The 18,580-nt window shown below is 41.6% G+C and overlaps 1 protein-coding gene across 1 annotated transcript in view; it reads right to left on the bottom strand.

Moving 5' to 3' along the window:
- The window catches only part of LOC149439340 (estrogen-related receptor gamma-like), a 78,376-nt gene extending 66,499 nt beyond the window's left edge, over positions 1–11,877 (bottom strand). Inside the window, exon 1 of the mRNA XM_089659121.1 lies at positions 9,692–11,877. Coding sequence (XP_089515247.1) covers positions 9,692–9,693 — 2 coding nt within the window. The 5' untranslated portion in view covers positions 9,694–11,877. The remainder of the gene's footprint in view (positions 1–9,691) is intronic.
- Positions 11,878–18,580: the final 6,703 nt, after the last annotated feature.

Here is an 18,580-nt window from a genome sequence, read left to right as displayed (position 1 = left end):
TCATTTGCAGCTCCTTCCTCCTGCTGATTCTTTTGATTTTAATCATAGTATACATATCTTGAACTCATGGGTCCACTTCCTCCGTTGTCCTGAATTCTGCAGCATTTTCCTGTCATCCCAGGGGGTCTTGAAGACTTGCCCCTAGGGGGCAGATCCTTGACATCCTGGGCTTACAGGAAGTGGGCTTAAAAATACTGAGTGTCATTCAGTCTGACAGCAGAGCAGCAATGGATTGCAGAAAGGCGAGTCTGTGAAGGACAGCACAAGAGACTGCATATTACAGAACTGCTCTCTCTCTTTTTTTTTTTTTAAATATCAAAATCCAAAGAGATATATATATATATATATATATATATATATATATATATATATACACACACACACACACACACACACACACACACACATATATATACATACACACATATACATAAACATATATACATATATACATACACAGTTGTGTTGAAAATAATAGCAGTGTGTTGAAAAAAGTGAATAAAGCTCAAAATCCTTCTAATAGCTTTTATTTCCATACACACAAATGCATTGGGAACACGACACATTCTGTTCCAAATCAAAACATGAAGAAAAATAGATCAAATTTGTGTTGTTTCTCTAAAAAAAATTGAAGAAAAGTGAATATTAGACTGTTCAAAAAAATTGCAGTGTTTGTATTCTTCTTTACAAACTCAAACATTCAACAGGTATTCCAGCCCAGGATGATTGGACTACATTCCACAGTTCTTCTCTATGTCTTGGTTTTGCCTCAGAAACTGCATTTTTGATGTCACCCCACAAGTTTTCTATTGGATTAAATTCCGGGGATTGGGCTGGCCACTCCATAACGTCAATCTTGTTGTTCTGGATTCAAGATGTTGCACGTTTACTGGTGTGTTTGGGGTCGTTGTCTTGTTGGAACACCCATTTCAAGGGCATTTCCTCTTCAGCATGACCTCTTCAAGTATTCTGATGTATTCAAACTGATCCATGATCCCTGGTATGCGATAAATAGGCCCAACACCGTAGTATGAGAAACATCCCCATATCATGATGCTTGCACCACCATGCTTCACTGTCTTCACAGTGTACTGTGGCTTGAATTCAGTGTTTGGGGTCGTCTGACAAACTGTCTCCGGCCACTAGACCCAAAAAGAACAATCTTACTTTCATCAGTCCACAAAATGTTGCACCATTTCTCTTTAGGCCAGTCAATGTGCTCTTTGGCAAATTGTAACCTCTTCAGCACGTCTTTTTTTCAACAGTGGGACTTTGCGGGGGCTTCTTGCAGATAGCTTGGCTTCACATAGGCATCTTCTAATTGTAACAGTACTCACAGGGAACTTTACACCTTCTTTCATCTTCCTGGAGCTGATTGTTGGCCGAGTCCTTGCCATTTTGGCTATTCTTCTATCCACTCGAATGGTAGTTTTTCGCTTTCTTCCACGTCTTTCAGGATTTGCTTGCCATTTTAAAGCATTTGCGATCCTTTTAGCTGAGCAGCCTATCATTTTCTGCACTTCTTTATACGTTTTCCCCTCTCCAATCAACTTTTTAATCAAGGTACGCTGTTCTTCTGAACAATGTCTGGAACGACCCATTTTCCTCAGAATTACAGAGAGAAATGCACTGTAACCAGAATGTACAACATTTGCTGCCTTCCTTCCTTAAATAAGGGCAATAATTGCCACCTGTTTTTCAAAGAATGAATGACCTCACTATTAGAACTCCGCACTGCTATTATTTTGAACATGCCCCTTTCAATTAGTGATTCAATTACACCGAATCAGCAGCATGCATGTCATGACTGTTGGGTCTGTTGGATTTCTATTACTCTACTACACCTTCTAGTAAATTATTTGCCATGAAGAAATAGAATTTCTATCAAAAACAGTGATTGATCAGGTTAGTGATGTCTGACTGCTATTATTTTGAACACAACTGTATATATATCTATCTGTCCTCCTGCTTTAACATGAACTTATCAAACACTTTAAACTTTTAAAGTAAAAGTTCTTCCTATGAGAAAACACCACAAAATGCTTGCTATCATCTCTATTCACAGCATTCCTTGATCTTATATATTTTTATTTAATTATTACAGGTACTTCTAAAGCACAGTCAATTTATTCCGTGCTTTGTACATTCACATCAGTCCTCAAGGAGTTTATAATCTAAGGTCCCCAACTCACATTCATACACATACTAGGGTCAATTTAGATAGGAGCCAATGAACCTACCAGCATGTCTTGGTTTTTCTTCCTAGTTGTAATGCAGGACAGAAAGTGAGAGTGAATCTTCAGAATGGAGACACGGGCAGAAAAAACAGAATTCATTTTAAACCCCTACAACTATTTGTTCAACTTAATAATACAGAAAAGCAACCAACATAAGCTGCAATATTCCCTTCATCATGTTGTTGAAGTGGAACTCCACTCATCTGAGCAGCACAATCCTAAAATGCAATTTCATTTTTAATTTAAAATTCAAAAATTGTATTTAAACTTTTTTATATTCAACGCAAACTCACCCATCCATCCATGTCTGCATGCTTTATTTTACTAAGAAATCACTTTGAAAAACACCCCAATTTCTGACCATGGCCATCTTGAATAAGGCAGATGATTCATGTAGCATTCACTTCCTGGAATCCATCTGCCCTTAACTCAGGCATAGGCTAAGCCAAGATCCCTCCCTCTCCTCCTGAAGACTCCTGGGATATATGACATTTGCCTAGGCATGGTAAACAGGAAGTGACTCAAGAAATGTAGAGAATGAAGTTCCACTTTAAGCAAGGAGAATCCCACATATACACTATATTGCCAAACGTATTGGGCCAGCCCTTCAAATCATTGAATTCAGGTGTTCCGATCACCTCCATGGCCACAGGTGTACACAATAAAAGCCCCTAGGCATGCAGACTGCTTCTTCAAACATTTGTGAAAGAATGGGTTGCTCTCAGGAGCTCAGTGTATCCAAGCGTGGTCCCGTGATAGGTGGCCACCTGTGTTATAAGTCCATCTGTGACATTTCCTTGCTACTAAATATTCCACGGTCAACTGTTAGTGGGATCATAACAAAGTGGAAGCAACTGGGAACTACAGAAACTCAGCCACCAAGTGGTAGGTCACTTAACATGACAGAGCAGGGTCAGCACTTGCTGAAGCGCACAGTGCACAGTCAATAGCTAAAAGACCTCCAAATGTCATGTGGCCTTCAGAGCAGCACAACAACCGTGTGTGGAATGGGTTTCCATGGCCGAGCAGCTGCATCCAAGCCTTACATCACCAAGTGCAATGCAAAGTGTTGGATGCAGTGGTGCAAAGCACGTTTCCACTGGACTATAGAGCAGTGGAGATGTGTTCTCTGGAGTGACCAATCACGCTTCTCTGTCTGGCAATCCGATGGCCATGTTGGGTTTGGCAGTTGCCAGGAGAACGGTACTTGCCTGACTGCATTGTGCCAAGTGTAAAGTTTGGTGGAGGGCGGATTATGGTGTGGGGTTGTTTTTCAGGGGTTGGGCTTAGCCCCCTAGTTCCAGTGAAGGGAACGCTTAAGGTGTCAGCATACCAAGACATTTTAGCCAATTTCATGCTCCCAACTTTGTGGGGACAGTTTGGGGATGGCCCATTCCTGTTCCAACATGACTGCGCACCAGTGCACAAAGCAAGGTCCATAAAGACATAGATGAGAGAGTTTGGGGTGGAGGAACTTGACTGGCCTGCACAGAGTCCTGACCTCAACCCAATGGAACACCTTTGGGATGAAAGAGCGGAGACTGCGAGCCAGGCCTTCTCATCCAACATCAGTGCCTGACCTCACAGATGTGCTTCTGGAAGAATGGTCAGACATTCCCATAGACACCCTCCTAAACCTTGTGGACTGCCTTCCCAGAAGAGTTGAAGCTGTTATAGCTTCAAAGGGTGGGCCAACTCAATATTGAACCCTACGAACTAAGACTGGGATGCCATTAAAGGTCATGTGCGTGTAAAGCCAGGCGTCCCAATACTTTAGCCAGTATAGTGTACAGCCTTCTAACATATGCAACACAACAGTTCCCTCTTAGGGATAAAAGCAGGTATTACATATAAAATTGAAGACAACTGGGCTTCTGTTTGGAAAACAAAAAATAGGAATAAAAAACAGTATAAAATATATGGTTCATGTTTATGGGTTATAAATGATGTTAAAGTGTTCGGGTCCCTTCTTGATTACTCCCACTGAATAACTAAACTTGACAGGCTGTATAATCAATGTGTGTGATTTGCAATAATCAACATTGCTAACTGACCCCCAGATGAAAACCATTTGACTATCTTTCACTGTATCTCGTCATATATTTTTCATTTACTTTGTAAAATTTTGTATAAAAAACAATTGATAAAATCTGATTTTAAAAAATGATTTTTTTTCTACAAAATGGTAGAGCGAGTAATAAATTTAGGAACATTATTTACAGCTCAACATCAGCTAAACTTTTTTTTTTTTTTAACTATATAAAAGAGTTTTGTACTGGATTAGAACAGGAATAAAAAAAACTTCAATAAAACAAATCAAACACATTCCTTATAAACTAATAATCAGAGTTCCCCCTTACATCAGAGTTCCCATCAAAGTCCCATTACATCAGAATACCCCCTTAGATCAGAGTTCCCATCAAAGTCCCATTACATCAGAGTCCCCCCCCCTCCCAAATCATGTTCCCCATCAGAGTCCTGTTTAATATCAGAGGACCTAATAAAATCTTGCAGCATGCTGTATTTGAACCACGGGCCATAGTTTGGACACCCCTGATCTAAATCGTCTGTTGTAAGCAAAAGTACCAATTTATTTTACTTACAAAATAGGTTGATAAAGTGTAAAGGCAGCATTCTGAACTAGCTAAAAAAAGACAACAAAGTAGTGGATTTTGTCTTAGGTCCTTACACAAAGAACTGATGTAAAGAACACAGGATCCAGATTCACATTCAGAATACTTTATTAATCTTCCTGGTATAAAAGTTCATGTGCAAAAAAAACAACACGAGTATGGTTTATGTAGTGTGAGTGTAAAAATTATTCTAGCTCCGAGAATGCCAAATATTCACATAATCAAATCTACTATTCAATGGGGGTAGGTGTGATAATATGCATGCAGATGCGTATTTGTATATACTGACCAGTGATGGAGATTTTTGTAATTTTTTTTTCACTGATCTAAATGTGGCACTAGTTTACCAATATTTACTGGTCTATGTGTCCATTATTAGCAATAAGCTGCACTCACAACAACAAAAATAAAACTCCTAAAAATGTGTCATTTTTGGCTCCCGTGAGCAAGAGCCCTTATACAGCAAGTACAAACTACAAAAGAGATTAAATTAAAGAGAAGAAAAACATAGCTGTCAACAAATCTAATGATGTCAACAATATCTACAGAATTTATACAGTATATATTATGTGTCCAATTCCTACTTGTAGCACTATCTGTAATATTAAGGGATTCCTGCTCTTCCATACCTCACAAGTTTCTGATATATGAAATATAGCGACACCTATTAGTGCAAAATATCTTGGCAGAGAACACACTATTGCCACCACATCCCTGATTGCATACACTATGAAGGATTAAAGCACAAAAGATAATTTGTTGAGCTCAGTGGTGTTTTTACTTTTTTAACCATTACTTTTCCTTTACACCAGTGCTGAAAAATAACTGATGCAGTCCAGTAAAAGCTAGATGTAATGTTAAAATAAATTGTGTTTAAAGGCCAACTTCAAGAAACCTGAAAATTCGCCTTTGCAGTGGGGCTGTGCCCGGATGGCAAAGGTTAATTAATCATTTAGGTCTAGAGGAAAAGAAGATCTACAACCCCAATTCCCAAAAAGTTGGGACCGGGGCGAACTGACCATTTGGAAACTCGGGCACTGCCCGAGGTCAGTAGGGGGCCCCATGAGATGCCCCTGGTTCCTTTTTCATAGGCTTGAGTTTGGGCAAGGACACAGGGGCCCCATGATACCCTATTGCCCAGGGGCCCTATGATCCCCTATTGTCCGGGGGCCCCATGAGTTGTCAGTCCGCCCCTGGTTGGGACCAGGGGCGGGCTGACAACTCATGGGGCCCCCGGGCAATAGGGGATCATGGGGCCCCTGTGTCCTTGCCCACACTCAAAAAATCCTATAAAAAAAAAAAAAATAAAAAAAAATAAAAAAAAAAAGGTACCTGAGGCATTTCATGGGGCCCCCTACTGACCCCGGGCCCTCGGGCAGTGCCTGAGTGCTCGAATGGTCAGTCCGCCCCTGGTTGGGACACTCAAGTTTATTTGCTAAAGCTGGAAAGTGCAAAATCAGGCTCACTTCTGCATAGAAACCAATCAGCTTCTAACCTCAGCTTGTTCAATTAAACTTTGGCAATAAAACCTGGAAGCGGATTGGTTTCTCTGCAGAAGTGAGCCTGATTCTGCACTCTCCGGCTTTAGTAAATAAACCCTACTGTGTAAAATCTACATAAAAACCAACCCCCACAGCCACTTCCTCCTGTACCACCATCCCCTCCCTCCTAGATTGTAAGCTCGAAATAGCAGGGCCCTCGAACCCCTCGTGTATTGTATTGTCTCATGTTTTGTCCCACTCGCTAATGTACAGAGCTGAGCAAACCCTTTGGCGCTATATAAACACTGTATAATAACAATAATAATAATAATAAAAAACAGAAGGCAATGATTTGCAAATTTCATAAACCTATGTTTTGTTTACAACAGAAAATAAGAAAACATGTCAAATGTTTAAAACTGAGAAAATGAACAGTTTTAAGAAAATAAGGTAATGTTGAAATTGATGGCAGCAACACGTCTCAAAAAAGTTGGGAGACGGCAACAAAAAGCTGGCAAAGTAAGTGGTACTAACTAGGAAGAGCTGGAAGAACATTTTGCAGCTAATTAGGTTAATTTGCACCAGTTCAGTAACATGAATGAGTATAAAAAGAGCATCATAGAGAGTCAGAGTATCCCAGAAGTAAAGATGGGCAGCAGTTTGCCAATCTGTGAAAAGCTGCATCTAACAATTTCAGCATAATGTTCCTCAATGTAAAATTGCAAAGACTTTAAATATACCACCATCTACATATTTACAGTACATAATATCACAAAAAATCTCTGTGTGCGAGGGATAAGGCCAAAGTGGATGTCCATGATCTTCAAGCCCTCAGACAGCACTGCATTAAAAGCAGGCATAATTCTGCGATGGACATCACTGCTTGGGCTAAGAAATACTTCCAAAAATCACTTCTTGCGAATACAGTTTTCTGTGCCATCAGAAATGCAAGTGAGAGCTCTATCATGCAAAGAAGAAGCCATGTCTGAACATGATCCAGAAACACTGCCATCATTTCCAGGCCAAAGTTCATTGAAAATGGTCTGTTGCAAAGTGGAAATGTGCTCTGTGGTCAGACAAACTGAAATTTGACATTCTTTCTGGCAACCATGGGGCACCGTGTCCTCCGGACCAAAGGGAAGACGGACCTTCTGGTTTGTTATCAGCGCTCACTTCAAAAGCCTGCATCTCTGATAGTATGGGGGTGCATTAGTGCGTATGATATGGGCAGCTTGCACATCTGGAAAAGCACCATCAATGCTGAAGATATATCCAGGTTTTAGAACAGAACATGACCCCATCCAGATAATGTATTTTTTCAAGAAAGGCCTTGCATATTGCAGCAGAATACTAGACCGCATACTGAATCTATGACAACAGCATGGCTTTGTAGTAGTCCAGGTGCTTAACTAGCTAGCCTGCAGTACAGACCTTTCACTAAATATTTGGCGTATCAAAAAAAGAAAAAAAAAAAAAAAAAGTATGACAAAAGAGCCAGGACTGTTCAGCATGTGAAATCTTATATCAGGCAAGAATGGGACATCATTTCTCTCCCAAAACCCCAGCAACTGGTCTCAGACATTTACAAGGTGTTGTTAAAAGAAGAGGGGATGCTACACCATGTTAAACATGACCCTGTCCAAACGTTTTGGGAATTGGTATTGTACTTTTTAGCTTTTTGTTGCCCTGTCCCAACTTTTTTGAGACATGTTGCTGCCATCAATTTCAAAATTACTGTATTTCTTTCTTTTCTGTAAGTGAAGGATATTTCAGAAGGAAAAGGACAGGTGGATGTTTTTCCTAAAAAAAAAACCCAAAAACTAAATTTGGGAATTATGCGGTTTCCTCTCATGATCCCAAGTTTACCAGATTTTACCCAAATTGGCTGTTTTTCTCAACCTTTTTACATGGAAGAACCTTTGAAATAACTTTCAGGTCTTGGGGAACTCCTGCTAATATTATCTACAGATCACAGTACATTAGTTGATGATCAGTGGGAAGAATTTTCCTTATATTGGTGATCAGGTGGAAGAATGTTCCTTACATTGGTGATCAGTGAGAAGAATTTTCTTTACATTGGTGATCAGTGGGAAGAATTTTCCTTACATTGCTGCACAAACGAAAATGGAGAAACAAATTGCTACTCCTTGAAAATTTACACAGGTACAGCAGAAGGCAAGCAAAGTATAAGAAAAACATAATTTATTCATATCAAGTAAAATGAACATGGTGAAAATTTTTAAAAACCCTATATGGGGAGAATACATAAATATCACTCTAGGAGGACCAGAAATACACACCCATGTTATAATAATCATGCAATTCCAATCTTGTGATGTCGTAGTGTTGTGCAATGTAGAGGTCTTGGGGGTGAATGTAGGGGCCCATGGGAACCATACCACCCAAAAACCACCAAAGAAGGAAGCAGGTCAACTACCAAAGGGATGCGTCACAAGATGGAAGTAGGAGAAGCTTTAGGGATAATATGGTTCCCATGGGCCCATGTCCACACTCAAGACCTCTACATTGCACAGCTGCTATGCCGCTAGAAAATTTGTTGTACTTAATAAATTGCCCAGTCCTAGAGAAGCAGGTCTCGCCAAGAAACATGTTGACATGACACGATTGGAATTGCATAATCATTATAATGGTTAAAGTGTCTATTTCCTGCCCTCCTAGAGCGATATTTATGTATTCTCCCCATATAGGGTTTTTTAAAGCGTTCACCGTGCTTATTTTAATTGATATGAAAACATTGTCATATTTTGCTTGCCTCATGTTGTACCTGAAATTCCATTTTCATGGAGTAGCAATTTTGTTTCTCCATTTAGGTTTGTGTATAGAGTAGGATGTGGTACAGTGGTAGCTAAATGTGATCTTTTCCTTACATAGGTGGTCAATTGGAGAATGTTCCTTACAATGAGGGTGAGTGAGAAGAATGCTCCATTGGTGGTCAGTAGGAAGAAAGCTCCTTACATTTGCAGTGATTGGGAAGAATCCTCCTAAGAGACCGCTACAAATATCACTAGCGTCAGTGATTACTTATCTGGGAGTTAGAGACTTATTGCTCAAGGAACCTCTAACATCCTCTGGAGTAACTCTAGGTTTCCACAGAACACTGGCTGAAAAAGGCTGCTATAGGAGGTATATGACCAAGGCAGTGCTAAAGACTCTGAGATTCTTCAGGTGCAGAGACTAATTTAAAACACAGGTAGAAAAGTGTCAGTGCCATATAAAAGAGTAATGTAAATAGTTATATCTATTGTTAGCGGTATATACATAGTTGAGTGTGCGTCAAAGAACAGAAATTTAAAAATTACTTATAACATTGTGCACTTACATGTTCAGTTAGGATTATGCTGAATAAAGTAGGGACTTGGTACCGTGTGAATCCAATGATTCCAGTAGAGATGGAGACAAGCAGCACAGCAGCGGACAGAAAGTTGCCAGTCCAACAATGATTAGCCCACCTGTTTGGCAAAGGGAAGCTGGTGTTAAGGATGTCAACCTGTTCGATCCAGTCAATCTCCAGTTTTTTCGTCCATCACAGAACACTGACCAGATCTGAAATTGGTGCCATCCTGTTGGTTAACTGATTAAAAGGCCCGCCATACCATGATGAAGCTACCACATTAGAGTACCAGACCTGAGCAGATCTCCATGTTGGGTCCATCTTGAAGGGCTGAGAGTCTGCCTTATGTGTGTACATGTGTGGCGGGGACATGTCTTCGCCCAGAATGTGTGTGAGTGAAAGTTGGCAGGCTTCTATTCTGGATCAGGTCAGTGGGATGAGATGTTAATTTAGTAAGGGATAATCTGGGAGATTATACATACCTCTGGAAAACAGGGGCCGCTGGAGCTTTATGCTGAGCTAGCCACTCAGCCCCCACCTAGAGAGAGAATCCGTAACATCCTGTCTAAACATAACACCTAACACTGCTGATGATGGAAGGATGTTACAGCGTGAACAATTAAAATAAAACCGTCACAAACATAGGGAATAGAAAACTAAAACATGCTAAAAAAAAATAAAAAAAAATTGTAAAATATATATATATATATATATATATATAGTGTTGATTTCTGTATTGACCACATTTCAAAATGATTAGTTGGTCCAGGGACATAGGTTGACAGAGTTCCAAAAAGACAGCACTCCCTGCAAAGTAGAAAGTAAATACTTATCTCTCCTACTGCACATACTGCACAACACTGCTCCAATCTAGAAAAATAATTCCTCAAAATCACTAAAAAGTTTGACATTTCTAGGAGTTTTGATTTCTTGCACCACACTGCGCTCAGTGAGAGATACTTGTGAGATTAGTGGCATTTGACAGCGCACAGGCATTTGGATGTCTGTCATTTGCATTTTAAATTTAGCACTAGAGTAGCTTCCAGTTATTTATGAAGGATCACCATCTACTTGCTAGGCTGAGATGTGGGCTTAGAGATGACACAGTCATGTAAATCCTGGTGCCTATACAGTTCTTGGTTGTATTCAGGAATGTCTGGCAAAGAGTAGCCCCTGCTGCAGCCTCTCAGCTTGTGATTTCCTGCAAAGTGAGGGAGTGGAGACTGAGGAAATGCTTTCACCAGCCTGCAGCTGACTGATTACATCATCTCAGCCTAGTTGCATGGTCATCACACTGACCTAGTGACCTCAATATTTAGTTATAGTACTGGAACAATTGTGCATATTATGGACTTCAGTATGATGTTGCTTGTTGCATGCCCAGTTTGCAGTGACAAAACAAAACTGCAAGAAAAAGCCAAGCACACAAGCTTAATATACCATTAAATGTGTTTTGTTATATTGCATGTTTGAGAAGTGCAAAAATGCGTGTTGATCCTACTAGAAAACTAGTCAGCAGACAACTTTTGTGCTGTTGACCTGCGCTGACTTTTCTTTACCGGTTATATTGTTCTGAGGACTACAGGACCCCACCCATCTGTGTTATGGACAAGGGGATGTCACAGTTGTCCTGATACACTAGGATGAGCAAGCGTTGTCATACTAGAACAGAAGTATTTTGCTGGCAGAGCCCCCAGGTAAAAATAAGAAAAAAAGAAATTCAGCAAAAATACCACCATGCTCTGCACATCTACCAAGCAGACTCCTGCCTATCAGATGGAAGCATTCACCACCTCGTCAGTTTGCTTCCACACACCCCCCCAGTAACGGCACCCCAGCTATGTATCCCATTCTCCACTTGCCCATCTTAGCGGGTGCCTTTAGGTAGGGAGCAGAGCTGACACACGCAGGGGCGGACTGACCATTTGGAAACTCGGGCACTGCCCGAGGGCCCAGGGTTAGTAGTGGGGTCCCATATACCTTTTTCATAGGCTTTTTTGAGTTTGGGCAAGGACACAGGGGCCCCATGATCCCCTATTGCCCGGGGGCGCCATGAGTTGTCGGTCCGCCCCTGGACACACGTCCCCTCTCCTCCCCTTTTTGTTGCGTACCCAGAAGCGACGTGTAAAATGTCACATCAGGATCACCATCTCAGTGCATTAGATTCAGTAGATAAAAAAAAATCTCAACACTGTAAAAAAATTAAAGTTACAGTCAACAGTTACTCCCCCCCCCCCCCCCATTTTTTTTCTAGGCCCCACCCCCACATATATGCATACATCAGGGCACCTAGGCATGAAAATATTGATTTTGATACACGCTACATATCGCTGCGCACGTCGAACTGGGAGCTATATTTCTAGCTTCAGATCTTCTCGTAACACCTGTTGACCTATAGGGGGCTTTTAAAGTGTTGCCTATGTTAAATATAGAGTACTGAAGTTTGTCACCTTTTCACGTGTGAGCGCAAATGTAAGGTTTGACATGTTGGGTATCTATTTACTTGATACAACCACATCTTTCATATATTACAAAAAAAATTGGATGATTTATTGTGTTTGTGTGCCCTCAAAATTAACTAGTGTATTTTTTACTGATATTTCGCATTTCCTAGACCTTTGTGACACAAAAAAAATTGCAACTACCACTATTTTATTTTCTAGGGTTTCTGCTTTCCGAAAATATATCATGTTTTGGGGGGTTTATGCAATCTTGAAGCCTAATTTTTTAATCGTGTGCACAAAAACGGCTCTGGCAACAAAAAGGGTAAAGCTGAACTCAAAAGAATGATCTATTTTTAAGACGTACATTGGGTGGCTTGGTAACAGTTTTGGTTACATGTAGCTGGGAATTCTCAAACTCATCATAGTAGTCCCTGCCACATATATTAAGTGCTGTCCAGTTCCAGGTACTTTGTAGCAAGTCCGTCTGGTACACTGAAGACAGAAAGTCGCTTGCTTGGCACCTCCAGCTTTCTAACGTTTTGTGTTTTTTTTTTTCCAAAGAATACAAAGTGTTCTCTGATGGCCGAGTAGAATGATGTCATTCGCACCACCTTGTCCAATCAGAGAATGCCTGGAATTCATTGAAAAAAAAAAAAAAAATGTTTGCTGAATGGCGGAGATGAGATTCACTGTCTGTAGGGTATCAGGTGGGAAGTTGCTGCAGCAACACTGAGAAGAGGACAGCGCTCACCGTTATGTAGCTGGATATTAGAATCTCCATCGGCCCGCCAGATGTGACATATCCAAAATCACATGTAAACAAGCTGCCCCAATGCAAGTTTTAAAATGTGATTATTTCTGGAGTTCAGCTTTAAGGGCTGCATTAGCAGTTCACCAATTGCAATTCGTTTCAAATGTTACCCAGAACTGCATTTTAAAATGACAGCTCTATACTGTACATGAAAGACGATTGGAGGTAAATGTAATGTGCTACTTCTGCCTACCGTCATGCTGTCCTTCTCCAGATACGGTTCTCTGAAAACTGGGACTGGAATGCAGCGGGACCATTATCTCAGTGCTTCTGTTCCATGCACTTTCTACATCTAGTTTGTGATTTTCTGAATGGAATCTGTTGTAGCAATGAAGGTCCATAGGGTTGCTATTTGCAGTGACTAAGGGTCCTTTCACACGGGCGTTCTATTTTTTTTCAAAGAAAAAATGGATCCATTTTCATCAGTTTACATCAGTTTTTCATCCGTTTTACAACCATTTTTTTTTTATAGAAGAAAAAGAATGGATGTTAACGGATATGGACATTAACGGATGTAAACGGATATTAACCACTTGCCTACTGGGCACTTTTACTCCCTTCCTGCCCAGGCCAATTTTCAGATTTCAGCGCTGTCACACATTGAATGACAATTGCACGGTCATGCAACACTGTACCCAAACAACATTTTTTATTTTTTTTGAGACAGCTAGAGCTTTCTTTGGGTGGTATTTAATCACCACTGGGGGTTTTATTTTTTGCTACACAGACTAAAAAACTGAAAATTAAAAAAAAAAATGTGGTTTGTTATAAAACAGTAATTTTTCTCCTTCACTGATGTGTGCTAATGAGGCTGCAGTGATGGGCACTGCATAGATGGCACTGATTGGAACTGTTCAGCGGCACTGACAGGCAGCTCTGATGGGCACGGATACATGGCATTGATGGACACTGGTATGTGGCACTGATGGGGCTACACTGATCATCAGGACAATGATAATCAGTGCCTCGATGGTCAGTGTAGATGTCCCCCTCTGAGGACTGCTAACTGGCATTTCCTTGTTTACATGATTGGACACAGCTGATCACATGACAGAGCCTGTGTCATTGGCTCTTTACTCTGATCGGTGATCTGCTGTGTCCCAGCAGGGACACAGCACACCACCGATCACCGGGGCACGCATGTGATATGATATGATGTCCTCCCAGAAGAGAACTGCCACCTGTCCATCATTTCCTTATATAGTGGGCAGGAGGCAGTTAAAGTGTTTTAAAGGCAGAAGACCATGAGTAGCGGCTGTCTCCTTTATCTCTGTTCACTAGACATCGAGGTAGCAGCGGGAACAGTTGGCTCTTGCTGCTGTCAATCATAGTCTGTGAAGAAAGAGTGGGGGTGGGGCTGAGCCACACTGTGTGTGTCAATAGATACACAAAGCATGGCTCAGGATCAAACCTGCATGAGTACCCCAATAGTCAGTGGGTGACTTTAAGGGCACTAAGCAGGGGGAGCCAGGAGCACTGGCGGGGTACCCCAGAAGGGGAGGATCAGGGCTGCTCTATGCAAAGCCAATCACTTTAAAGTCTATACAAATTTGTTCAGAAGCCCAACTCCAGCCAAAGTAAATAAAATCCTGATGGTGGTTCTAAGTTTCCTCACTAGGAACTAGGTGCCCCTCTTCACATTGGGGAGGTCAATAAATGTATTCCCATGGCACACCATACTGGAATCAAAAATGGCGCGGGTGCTGTGCCAACCAACTGGAACTGTGTAACATTGGAAAAAAATATTTTGCCGTCACACCTTCTGCACACAGAAAGACCAACTTTTCTGCATCATGATGAAATCACACCATAGTGCGATGTTCTAGAGCCAAGCAGGACACATTTATCAAGGTATAGGATGACTCCTCCTTCCCTTCCTGTTCTGCCTGACACCTGTCCAAAAGACAGGAAGTGGGGGAGATTTTTCTTTACTTTCTGTTCTTAGGCCGGCCATACATTGGTGTAAATTTGACCAATTTTTCTTCCGAAAATCAGACCTAAGAATAATTGGCTGATTTTTGCTCTGTTAGTGGGTCAATGGCACCAGACATTTTTCGTGGTTCCCCCCCTTTTCGGTGATAGGGCATGTTGAAAAATTAATGAAAAACAACTGATTTTCGACCCAATGATGGTCAAATCGTATGATTGTTTCTCCGAAAACAATATGAGCATGAGCTGGAAGGAACAGAAGTTTCGTCAGTTATATGGGGTGAACTCTATGACTTGGTTAACCGATTTTCGAAATCATTGATGACACCAATCGGATTACCGAGCGAACGCCGTTTTCAATTTTCGGATGAAAAATCGTTCAGAATTCAAACTATGTATGGCCTGCATTAGACTCGACTCAGGATGTAACAAGAAATCTCCATAATGGAATTTAGAAATGAATAAAAACCTGAATGGCCAGTTCACACATACGTCAATACCCTGTATTTATGCGCCATTTACTCAGCATTTTTAAAGCCTCATAACCGCCCTTCAACACCTGCCATGAATATTACAGTGGCACCACCCAGTGCTGTTTACAGAGGAGGGATAGCATTGTGATAAGAAATTAAGCAGCATGGTGCTTTCATGAGGCATCCACACTTGTCAGCTGCCTGCATTGATTCCAATGGTAATGCTCTGTAAACGCACCTTAAAGTGGTTGTAAACCTCACACAATAAATATGAGCAAAGCATATCCCTCTATAGTGTGTACTTGTCTCAATTAAGAGCACCAAGTGTCATTTCTGTCTGATGCTTCATTTCTCTTCTATTAGCATGAATCACGTCTGACAAGATTTCCGAACACCAAGAGAAAAATGGTGACAGGTGAGGGACGTCCAGCTGGTTGATAGTCTCAGCTCTGTTGCTGTGTGAAGGGGGGGGGGGGTCTCTTCCCTCCCATTAGCTTTCAGAGCTTCTCCCACCAAGTTCTGTAGAGTGTAACTTCAGCTCTCTGCCCCCTTTTTTCTGGATGCTCAGACAAGCTTTATAAATTCTGGAGTTTGAATGGATGTAGAGAAAAGAATACTCCAGATAAACATGTACAACTTATCGAAGTGGATTTGTTTTCTCTGTGCATCACCCGACGACAGTCATTTCACTGGATATATGCAAGGTTTACAACCACTTTACCAGCACCTATAGTGTGTTAGTGAAGCATTTATAAAGTGTTAACTGGGCCAGAATGCACTGGGAAATAATAGCGCCCAGTTCTCTTGGCCGTGGTCCAGCAGATTACAAGCTCATTTGCAGAGTGGCATATGGTATACACAATATCTCTTTGATCTCGTTAAAGGATGTACCTGTAACACAAGCATGTGACTAAGAGCAGTTTACATCCCACACATCTTGCCCCAGTGGCCTATTTCTTCAGGGAACCCTTATCCTGCTCCTCCATCCTGACAATTTCAGCAACATCTGGATTCTGAGATGTAGCCCAGAATGTGAACACAAGTCCGTTCCACAACTTGGCGTTACATAGAAGAGTGAGTGGAATCTACTTTGGTTCAAAGTCAGAAAATAATTTTGCAGTGCTATACACCTATATCATGATGATGGCTAAATGGTATACAGGAACCTCCATGCCATCTATCCAATTTTTCTACCATCTGTCTTTAACCACAAGCCTACAGGGCACTTATACCCCCTTCCTGCCCAGGCCAATTTCCAGCTTTCAGCGCTGTCGCACTTTGAATGACAATTGCACGGTCATGCAACACTATACCCATATGAAATTTTTATCTTTTTTGTGACAGATAGAGCTTTATTTTGGTGGTATTTAATCACCTCTGGGATTTTTATTTTTTCTTAAACCAAAAACCACTGAAAATTTTGAAAAAAAAAAGTTTTAGTTTTTGTTATAAAATTCTGTAAATAAGTGATTTTTCTCCTTCACTGATGCATGCTAATGAGGCTGCAGTGATAGTCACGGATAGGCTGCACTGATGAGGATGCACTGGTAGGTGGCACTGATGGGCACTGAAAGGCAGCACTGATACATGGCACCGATTGGCATTGATAGGTGGCACTGACAGGCGACACTGAAAGGCAGCTCAGATGGACACTGATATGTGGCATTGATGTGCACTGGTAGGCACTGATGAGCACTGACACAAGGCACTGATGGACACTGACACAAGGCACTGATGGGGCTACACTGATCATCAGTGCACGTCCCCTCTGCGGAAAGCCGATTACCGGCTCTCCTCTCCAGCTGTCAGCGTGACAGCTCGAGAGGAGAGAAATGCCAATAACCGGCATTTCCCTGTTTACATGTAATCAGCTGTGATTGGACACAGCTGATCACATGACCGAGCTGACATCTTCGGCTCTTTCCGCGATCGGTGATCCGCAGTGTCCGCTGACGTCCTTCCAGAATGACAGAACCACCTTGCGTCCATCATATTACTATATGGCGGGCGGGAGGTGGTTAAAAAGGTATTAAACCCAAAATGCAATATATTGCAGCATACCAATCATTACATGTTGTGGCTGCATCAGTTTTCCCTTCTTGGGCCTTTTTCACCTGGTAATCTGGCCAGTAACACACCTCCTGTATTAGAGTGCCCCCACTCTGTATGAAAGAGCGCAGAGGGCACCTTTGGATGGCAGTATTGGCAGACTATGGTGAGAGTTTACTGGAAATGTTCTTGATGATACTTTGATTTTTGTACCTGTGAAGCTTTGCCATAAAATAGAAAAAAAAAGCCAAACCCCCTCCAGCTCACACGTTATAAGTAGCTATAGCAAACCGCTTTTTCGCCTTTTGGGATAAAGGTTTTACATAAACGCTAATCATTGTAAACACTCCCGGTTGATAAAAGGTTTGTCTCATCTGTGTAAATGATACATTCTGCTGGACAGCTTGTTTTTTTCAGACTTTCTACTAAAGCAGGGGTGGGCACTCTAGTTTCTCGTGTGGCCCGTGGAGAAAATAAGAATGTTGTGGAGGGCAGAATTTAATTCTGCTCAATATTAATTTTTGACCTGGGAAGGTCCATAAAGTATTGCTCATGAAATCGGTCTCTTTCAGATGGTCTGTTGGGGTGTGGTAAGAAACGGGCAGCTGAGCTGCAGTTTTACCACCCAGTGACCATTTACTTAAATTGTCAAATAACAGCCAATAGGGGCTGTTCACATGCCACTGCACTTTGCTTCATGGCGGTGACATTTTTACCTCGAGAGCAGTTTCACAGGTAGCGCTGCTTGTCAAACTTGCACACTGAGTTTGGATAGGCTGTGACGCAACCACGTGCCTTGCACTCAATTGTTGCACATTATTAATGCATTACAGGGTTAAATCAGGCAGTGAGGTGGCAATATAACACCTCCTCACCACCTATCAAATGCCCTCTGAAAAACCCTGTGACTGGAAGGAAAGAGCCAGAGATCAGTACCGTGGGGATGTCTGACCTGGAGTGAACAGGTACACAGCTCCCAGTTTATTGCATGCAGGCACTAAACAGGAAGAACTTGACTGGGTAGCAGAGTGGTGGGAGAGAGTTGGAATGTCTCCTAAGCAATGATCTCCTGCCAGAACTGAGCCTCCTTGAGAAAGCAGACAGGCTCAGGGAGGCATGCTGACAGTGGAAGCAACAGGGGAAAGACAGGGGCAGCCAAAGGCCCAGATGA

This window comes from Staurois parvus, unplaced genomic scaffold (genome assembly GCF_062004578.1).
Source record: "Staurois parvus isolate SC_StPar_1 unplaced genomic scaffold, SC_StPar_1.0 ptg001133l, whole genome shotgun sequence".
Lineage (NCBI taxonomy): Eukaryota > Metazoa > Chordata > Amphibia > Anura > Ranidae > Staurois > Staurois parvus.
The sequence above is the reverse complement of the archived record's forward strand: the minus strand, read 5'-3'. Positions and strand labels throughout refer to the sequence as shown.